The sequence below is a fragment of the Acomys minous genome (assembly GCF_964271855.1).
Source record: "Acomys minous genome assembly, chromosome: 9".
In the NCBI taxonomy this organism is placed as follows: Eukaryota; Metazoa; Chordata; class Mammalia; order Rodentia; family Muridae; genus Acomys; species Acomys minous.
In genome coordinates, this window is record NC_140490.1 from 9,397,422 (window position 1) to 9,407,230 (window position 9,809).

At 41.1% G+C, this 9,809-nt stretch overlaps 1 protein-coding gene across 3 annotated transcripts in view; it reads right to left on the reverse strand.

The window, feature by feature from the left end:
- Positions 1-1,835, reverse strand: part of LOC311604655 (sperm motility kinase X-like) — a 3,994-nt gene extending 2,159 nt beyond the window's left edge. Inside the window, exons 1-2 of one of the 3 annotated variants that reach the window (XM_084794667.1) lie at positions 1,679-1,828; positions 1-1,386 (exon numbers count right to left, since the gene is read on the reverse strand). The exon at positions 1-1,386 is cut by the window's left edge and continues 498 nt beyond it. In XM_084794667.1, coding sequence (XP_084650793.1) covers positions 1-1,352 — 1,352 coding nt within the window. In that variant the 5' untranslated portion in view covers positions 1,353-1,386; positions 1,679-1,828. Of the gene's footprint in view, positions 1,387-1,678 lie in introns of all 3 variants that reach the window. The other 2 variants (XM_084794669.1, XM_084794668.1) reach the window with 2 other exon arrangements.
- Between the last annotated feature and the right edge of the window lie 7,974 nt (positions 1,836-9,809).

The window sequence follows — 9,809 nt, forward strand, 5'->3', positions numbered from 1 at the left end:
TGATGGGTTTCCAGTGGTGTGTCCTCTGAAGACATTCTGGTCCATATGACACCAGAGCTAACACTATTCTCTGTGTCTCTGGAGCTGCTGCCCATGAAATGAGTGTCATGGCCACACTGGGGGTGAATTTTGAGAATAGGGGTTTCCTTCTTGTCCAAGAAGCTGAGGGTGGACAGTGTACTCTTTTTCCCATAACAATTTTTGTCATTCTCAGGAGTGGGTAAAATGAAGGTTGCTAGGGAAGGGACACTAGATGGCCTATTTATAGTCTTTTGTGCTTTCGGAGTTGGATCTTTAAGGGTCAAGCTTTGGTTGGACTGCCAGGGCAGGGAATTTTCTAGAAAGTTGTCCCCCCAGGGTGACTGTTGCTTAAGAATAAGGTAGGTAGCCATTATCTCATCAAACTTTCTCTCCTGTAAAGATTCCTCTATCTCTTGTTGCTTGTACCCCATGACATCCATGATGACCATTACAGTGGGGTCTGGGGGGCTGTCAGAGTTGTCTTCAAAGGAGCAGGGAGAGTCTTCACCATCATCCTTTAACCATGTGAAGTTCATGATGTCACCTACTCTTGGCCTTTGTCTAGGGTTTATAGTTAACAACTTAGCAATCGTCTCCCAAAACTCTGGTGAGAGCCTGAATTTCATGGAGTATGCTCCTACCAAAATTTTCCGCTTTGTTACTTCCTGGGTATGGCCCTGGAAAGGCAGGCACCCTGTGCACATGTAATAGAGTATCACACCCAAGCTCCAGACATCAATGGAGAAACCGTCATAGGCTTTACAGTCAAAGAGTTCGGGGGCACAGTAAGAGAGGGTCCCACAACCATCCTTCAGCTTCTGCCCCATAGTCACCTTGGTGCTCAGCCCAAAATCACAAAGCTTTATGTTTCCTTTGTTGTCCACTAATATATTTTCAGGCTTTAGGTCCCTGTGGGCAATTCCTTTCTGGTGACAGTATTCGACGGCACACACTATTTGTTTGAATAGTCTACGGGACTCCTCCTCTTCTAGGCGTCCAAATTCAAGAATCATGTCCAGCAGCTCTCCTCCCGAGGCATACTCCATAATTATGAAAGTATAATTTGTAGTCTCGATTAGGTGCAGAAGTTTAATAACATAGGGGTGGTCTACAGATTTCAGGATTTCAATTTCTGACTTGGGGAGGGTGTACATCCTGCCTTTTGGGAGATTTTTTACCGCTACTGCTGTCTGGGTCAGGAGGTGTCTCGCCAGTTTGACTTGACCGAATGCTCCATACCCAACGGTTCTTAGGATGCTATAATGTTCTGTTAAAGCAGAATCATCAAAGGCGTTGGACCTTAGGTCTTTAATCCTTTGCCACCTCTTCATCTTTGTTGGAGTAAATGATCAGTAGAAACACCAACTAGTGATGCCAGATAAAAATGAATTAAAAGTGGGTCTAGGAGAAACATAGCTAAAATTTCCAGCAGTAAAACAGATAGATGTCTCAAATAACATAAAGAAACATATTAAGACCATAGGAAAACAAGAACTGGCCAAACCAAAAGAAATAAAAGACAGAGAAAATGAGTAGTTAGAAAAGATGAAAGACAATTAACAACATTTAAACGATGTAAAAATTTAAATTCTAAAATCAAAACCATGCATTTAAATAAGTAAATTGTAAAGCCAGAACCAACAGGCCCAAAGCACACCTGGGAAAGTGAGGAAAGGCTCACTCCATCAAACACAAATCCTCACCAGCACAAAAGGCCAAAATGTCACCAATAGCCTAGTCCTAAAGTTTACCAGTGTCCAAGTCCCACGGATCACCACCGAAGAGCTCTCCAAGCTAGAAAGACAAAAACCAGCTGGAGGCAGTAGATTATATGCACAGGTGCCAGCCATTCCTCACAATGGCTCCTTGTGAGGTCAGAGCAAGCATGGACCAATGAGGGATGGGCACACTCCTGTCCAGAAGGACTGTATTAGTGACTCTGTGGGCAGCAAGTGCCCAGCAAGAAGCAACTTATGAAAGGTCTGGTTTTGGCTCACACCACGTGGGAACAGGGAAGACAAGGTAGATATTAGCATATGGTTGCTTACACTACATCTAAGGCCAGGCCAGAAAAATGCTTTCTGGAGCTACACCCCCACCTCCTAAAGCTAGACCTCAACTTTCTAAGACAGTATCACCAGCCAGAGACCACATGTTCAAACCCAAGTGCCTATAGGGGACATTTCACATGTACATGCCAGCAAGGACCGTCTTCACGTCAATAGTAATAACAACAGGAATGCTAACAATAATAAGATAGGCCCCCAAATCTATGCTTCACTGGGGATAGACTGTGACATTTACTAGTAAGTAAGTGAACCCTGAGGATGCTCCAATGCCCTTTGCATAGAGAACTAAAAATGCTGTGGCAACATCTGGCTGTTATAGATCTCCCACACCTACATTCAAAGTATCCGTTCCTCTCTTTAAACTTGTATTGGTTTGGGAATTATGAGAGCCCCTCACTGGCACTGTGCTACTGTAACAAAATGCTCAGTCTCCCAAGACACCCCAGGACAAGTGACATCTGTGGGATTGATAGGAAAAGACTGATCACAGCTCCTCTAAGAGACTCGTTAGATTTCTCATGTGGTAGGAACATTTTCTTTTCTGATCCAACTTATTTGGAGTTCTGTATGCTGCTTGTATGTTTATTGGCATTTTTTCCTTTGGCTTGAAGTTTTCTTCTATGACATTATTGAAAATGTTTTCTGGGCCTTGGAGCTTGGAGGAGTCTTCTTCTTCTTCTTCTTCTTCTTCTTCTTCTTCTTCTTCTTCTTCTTCTTCTTCTTCTTCTTCTTCTTCCATTTCTATTATTATTAGTTTTTTTTTTTGTCTTTTTATGTCCCAGATTTCGGGGACACTTTGTGTGAAGCAATCATCCATGCTGAATGAAAACTTTCTAAGCATGGCTGCTTTGGCGGTCAGGCACACTCCTGCCAGTTACCTCTCTCCCATGCTTGGTAAGGGAGCCCAATAACCTTGATGTTGGGACCTTGTGAGGAGGGTCTAGGGGCTGACTCTGCCTCCCCGGGGAAGGAATTTTCACAACAGTGCCTGTAACCACAGCCTTGGGAAGACACTGGCTGGCCAGCTTAGCAAAAAGAGTGAGCTGATAGAGCAGGACACTCGAAGGCTTCCCAGGGCCTCTTCTAACGTGCCTGTGTGCATGTGTGCATGTGTGTGCACATTTGTTCACAGTTGACAAATGAAAAACTTCAAACAAAATCTTCATAGGAAAGAAAGCCGTCATCAGAATGAAGACAGCTCACAGGACGGAGGAGAATTCTTTGCTAAGTATACCTCTGACAGTAAAAACATTTCTATATAAGGAACTCAAAAATAAAAACAAAAAAATCTGAACAATAAATGAGGAAGTAAAGTGGATAGTTTTCAAAAGAAGAATAATGGCCAGTAAACATGAAAAAATTTACAATATCCTTAGCTGTCAGGGAAATACCAACTTATACTACATCTCCTTATAGCCCAAACTGCCCGCATCCAAAAAAAACAAAACATAACAACAACATCAAAAAAAAAAAAACAAAAACCAACCAAACAAGCAAATTCCTAAGGAAAAGTTAAAGAGAGAGAGAGACAATGAGACAGACTGACAGACAGACAGACAGACAGACAGACAAACACACACACACACACACACACACACACACACAGAGAGAGAGAGAGAGAGAGACAGACAGATAGACAGACAGAGAGACGACAGGAAATGAGCAAACCAGACATGGTGGTGTGTGGAAGTGGAATCCATCTTTGGCTTCATCCTAAATTCAAGGCTAGCTTGTGCCAAGACCAGTCTTAAAAATTAACATAAATTAAAGTAAATAATTTTTTGAGACAGGGTTTCTCTGTGTAGCCTTGGCTACACTTGACTCACTTTGTAAGCCAGGCTGGCCTTGAACTTGCGGAGATTTGTCTGTCTCTTTCTCTCAAAGTGCCAGGGTTACAGGCATGGGCCACCTCTCTTGGCAAATATTTTAAAAGAAAGGGAGGAAGAAAAGAAAATAACAGATGCTGGTAACCTTTGCTACCTGTTGGTAACTGTTGGGGGGATTTAATTCATTGTTTGTATGAATTTAAGTGAGTGCAGCCTCTGTGACAATCAGCATGGAAGTTCCTTAAGAATCTAAAAACAAAGCAGGATGTGGTGGTACACTCCTGTAAGCCCAGCACTTGGGAAGCAGAGGCGTGGGTATTTCTGTGAGTTTGAGGCCAAACTGCTCTTTATAGCAAGTTCAGATGAGACCCTGTCTAAAAAAAAAAAAAAGCTAAGAACTATTGTGTCATCTAGCTGTACAACTCCTGGGTATATACCCAACGGAATCAAAGTTAGTAAAAACCAGAAATTCTTGTGCACCCATGGTTTTTGCAGTTCTTTTCCTCAGAGTCAAAGATGGAACCAGTTTGAACACTGAAAAGTGGACTGAGCTATAAATCATCATGTAAGCAAAATAAGCCAGACTCAGACAAATGCCATGTTTTGTGTCCTATGTGGAATTTTCATAATGTGTGTAAGACATGGAAACAGGAGGAGCACTGTGGCAGGGAGAGAATAGAATCTGATCTGGAGGAATGGGGAGAGAGCAAAGGAAAGGAAAGGACAACGGGGGAAGTCTGCTTATTCTCATGTAGAATCTGCATATAAATATAATGACATAGGATATGAAAGAAGGTGAATTGTCAGGAAGAGGAGGAATGAGGGAGGGAAGTGAGAGGGCACTGAGAGATTGAATATAAGTATGCTAAATTGATGTGTATGAAATGCATTCATTTGTAAACTGAAGTGATAAAATGTTGAAAGGAATTACTGACTAAAGCCCACAGTATTCCATTTAAATTGGAGCCTTACAAATAGAACAGGATAACCACGTTGCAATACTCACATTTATTTTATTTTATTTTGTTATATATATTTTTACTTTTACATATACGTTCCTATTATTGCACATATATACAATACTCTACCTTCAGCAAGAACAACCATGACATAATCAGGAATTATATAAATGTTACATTCTCAGTGTTTTGGCTATTTGTATTTGATGTCCTTGAGGAAAACATCTTTCCTATCTTGGTGCTTCTAAAATTTTGAATGTAAATCAATATCTATTGTATCTAGTCATTATCAACTTAAAACATTTATCTAGACCTAAAAACATCTTAACCCCTAAACAACTAAGCTTAATTGTAAAACTAAACTATCCAGTCTTCAACCCCATCGGAGACTTGAGAAAGAATAAAATTGATTAGATGAATATGCTGGGAGTGCAAGTTAGCAGCTTCCCAAATGAGAAGATGACAGAGACAGTTTGCTACCTGAAGAGTCACCCAAACCTCTCTATAATGTTAGAGCATCATCTCCAGCCTTCTGGACCACTATCTTTGACAGACATATTTGTGAGGCAGGAACTATTGAGGACTTGCTGACCCTTTCTTGGCAGAGTTTGGCTGTTGACTCTGCCTGCATCCAAGCTTGACCTTTTAAAGGCAGCATTCTGTCTGTGGTAGAAATGAGAACATTTTGCTCAGTGGCTTGTTTGCCACATTTGAAGCCATTTCAATAAGGAGGTGTTTTTTTATGCTAATCATTCTCTTTGAGGTTTGCTGGGTTTTGCCAGAACTTAACCTGTCTCACTGTCAGTAAATCTAAAAAAATAATAAAAACACTTTTATTGCTGTATTCTGTATGTCTCTGAGGTTTTTGAAGATACTAACTATTATACCTTATCTTTCCATACACCATGTCTATCTTTTGCACCTAAGATGTATACTCTTGTGATAAAAATAGATTAGTAATTGATATGGTCATGATTTGAGAAACTAACAAGTAACTTGTATAATGTATCCTGAACAGCCTGCAATAGCACTTTCAAAGTATTGGCAGTAAGCCTTGTGTTATGATTGAGTTATATGGGTGTAACACATAATATTAGAGTAGAAATATATATAATGTGTGTGAAGAATAATCTTATATTTGGATTCTATACCACTGTATCTAAAATTAAATTTATTTTGCATCTATATTTGAAATTCTATACCAGTGAATTAAAAATAACCTTGTGAGTGATAATTAAGGCATTAATTGAGGAGTAGATTCACTAATCTAGTTTTTGTTTTATTTTCCTTACATATTTCTAAATTTCTCCTTCTTTCTTTTCAACCCCTAGCTCCAAAACATGCCAACACAGGTCCTCAAAACAACAAAGAAACAAACAAAAAACTCCACAAATTTCTTATTTTATGAAGCCATTTTGTTCAATCATGTCCTTGATATTAGAGAATTCAGTAATTTGTTACTATGTGATAATAAAAATATGTAATACAAGAAACTTGTATCTAGAAAACTGAATCTATTTAAGAGCACCCAAACAACCAGTATACTTACTTTTAGTGAACTGATTTGTAGCATGTATATTGAATTAGAGAAAACAGTGCCATGTATAACAAATGCATTCCCATATAATGTGTTTAGAGCACTGTGGCTATCATTCCCAAATATTTGTGTCCCAGACCCCAAAGCCCACAAATGACAGTGCCAAGGACAATATCCAAAAAGACAGTCTGGGCTCACTTCAGGCTTGACTCTTGACGTGCTAAAACAGAATAGCCTGTGGATGGACAAAGACATTCAGCGTTCCTCAGAAACCTGTAGACTAGGTCTCCAGTCTGGACTCACCTCAGGCTTGACTCTTGACGTGCTTAAACAGAATAGCCTGTGGATGGACAAAGACACTCAGCATTCCTCAGAAACCTGTAGACTAGGTCTCCACCCACCAGGAAGAGCCACTTCCCTTATCTCCCCTAACCTCTGGCAAATGAGGCATTTAGTTCCTTGTTAGCACACACCTGTAACACATTCCAACTCCCAAGCTATTCTGGCTTGCAAACATCCTCCACCCTGCTCTCTTTAAAACCTAGCAGGGTCTTCATGGCCTTTTTGCTGTCCTCTCTGACCTCTGAAAGGTAGCCATGACAGTTTTAGACTGCCCCAAATGCCTCTAGCTGTTCTCTTTCTGTCACTGAGAATCAGGCACATTGAAAAAAAAAAAAAACCTGGAGTACTAAAGAAACTAAATAACAAGAAGGAACCTAGGAAGGATGCTTAACTCTCATTCAGAAGGATAAATAGAACAGACACAGGAAGCAGTTGAAGAGAAGGAACTGGAAGGGAGCCTACCATAGAGTTCTCTGAAAGACGCCACCCAGCAGGAGATCCAAGTAGATGCTGAGAAACACAGAGAAGCTCCTGAGTGGAGCACAGGGAGGCTTAAGGAAGAGCTGGGGGATAGAGGGACCTGACGGGGTCAGGAGCTCCACAAGGAGACCAATGGAGTCAATAAATCCGGGTGGGGGGTGGTGGTACTGCAGAGACTGATGCACCAATCAAGGACCATGCATGCATGGTGTGGACCTGGACCCTCTGCCCAGATGCAGTATATAGGCAGCACAGTCTCATTGAGGTCCCATAATATGGGGAGTAGGGACTACTGCTGACATAGACTTTGGCTCCCATAGGTTGATGACTTCCCCTTGGCAGGGTGGCCTTACCAGGCCACAGAGGAAGAGGATACAGGCAGTCCAGATGAGACTTGATAGGCTGATGTCAGATGTTAGGGGAGGAGGGCTCTCCTTTCTGTGGACTAGGGGAGGGAGTAGGTATGATGGCGAGAGGGTGGAATTGGGAGGCGACAGTGGATGGGGCTATAATTGGGATGTAATGTGAACAAATAAAAAACAAAACTTTACAGATTAAATCTAAAAATAAAATAAACAAAACTAAAAAAATTGTAAGCTTAGATATGAGAGAGTTTACCTAACATACAGTATATATAGTTAGTGTGCAGTTAGGCAGGTAGGCAGATGATGGCAACCTCAATAAACACACTCTCACTCAGATCTCAGGTTCTAAAGATTTATTTATTTTTATGCACATTGGTGTTTTGCCTGCATGTATGTCTGTGTGAGGGTGCCAGATCCCTTGGAACTGAAGTTATAGTAAGTTGGGAGCTGCCAAGTGGGTGCTAGGAATTGAACATGGGTACTCTGGAACAGCACCCAGTGTTCTCAATCACTGAGATATCTCTCCAGCCCCTGATCTTGGTTTATAAATCTGTTTCTCCAGTGAAAGAAACCAAGTTTTTCTTAAAGATATGTCCTGATGCTAGTAGTAAGACATGGAAAATATGAGGAGCCTAGAAGATTGAACAATGCCAACTTTTGAGGAAATGCCATCCTAAAGTTAAAAAAATAAAAGGGATCCCAGGGGAGTAGTTTGAATGAGGCCTTAGCAGATAAAGTCAGAGGGCTGGGATTATATATATATATATATATATGCACCAGGGTGCCTGGCCAGCAGCAGCAGCAGCAGCAGCAGCAGCATTTAACTGTATTGGAATTCACTGTGTAGACCAGGCTGACCTACAACCTCCATAAATCTGTCCTCATGTGCCTCATGAGTCCTGGGATTCAAGACATGCTTCTTTATGGCTTACATTTGACTTTACATTTTATGGTATGTTTGCTTTTTAAAAATTATTTAATTTTGTGCATTGGTGTTTTACCTACATGTATATGTGTGTACCACACATGTGGCTGATGCTCATATAGGTCACATTCCCTGAAAAGGAATCCCAGATGTCCCTGAGTCCCTGTGTGGGTGCTGAGAACCAAATGTATGTATGTCCTATAGCCCTCTGCAAGAACAGGAGAGCCGTCTCTCCAGTCCTTATTACTACTTTTTATATAACCATTGAGTGTAATTAGTGCTGGCATATACACATGGGTGTGGGGCCAAGCCCTGGAGCATCCTTAATCTACCATGAGCTGTACGTACGCCTAAAGAAAACTGAATCTCTGTCTCCTATGAGCTATGAGCTGTAAATTGTTCCTTAGGGTAGAGATTAATAGGTCCCTTTTCTGTCTGTCTGTCCATCTGTCTCTGTCCCCATCTATGTCTCTCTGCATTCAAAAGAGTTTCATTATAGTTTTCTTTTTTATGATCCATTTATTATTTATACATTATTCCTCTGAGGGCTAGAAGAGGAAACCAGATCTCATTATAGATTGTATGAGCCACCATATGGTTGCTGAGAATTGAACTCAGAACCTTTGGTAGAACAGCCAATGCTCTTAACCTCTGAGCCATCTCCCCAACCTCTCAGTAGAGTTTCTTAAAGGAACATATGTAAGAGGCTGTTGTAACCTTGGGCATCTTAACCAGTGGCTGCACCACTTGAGGAAACGTCTTTTCCTCTCTCAAAATCATTAACTGCCTATACATGCTCAGGGCGTGTTGTGGCCTCCCACGTCCTTCCCCTTAGCAACTCTTAGTTGCCTATGAATCTTCAGGAAGAAGTGTGGATTCTCTCTCCATGATAGAACACTGATGTGCTCAACCTTGTGAATGTCCTTATACTTGCTGTGAGTTTAACAGTGTCACAACCACATTCTGCCTGGAAGACAATATTGTAAAATATTCAACCTGTCCTCTGCTCTATTCCTTTTTCTCTTTCTTTAATTTAAAGATTTATGTATTTATTTATTTTATGTATATGAGTGTTCTGTCTGCATGTACCCCTGCATGCCAGAAGAGGGTGTCAGATTCAATTATCGATGGTTGTGAACCACCATGCGGTTGCTGGGTATTGAACACAGGACCTCTGGAAGAGGAGCCAGTGCTCTTCCCCACCGAGCCATCTCTCCAGCCTCTTTCATCTACTTCTTAAAAGTGTTTTCAGCTGTCACCAGTAATGGTTCTTTCACATTGAAAT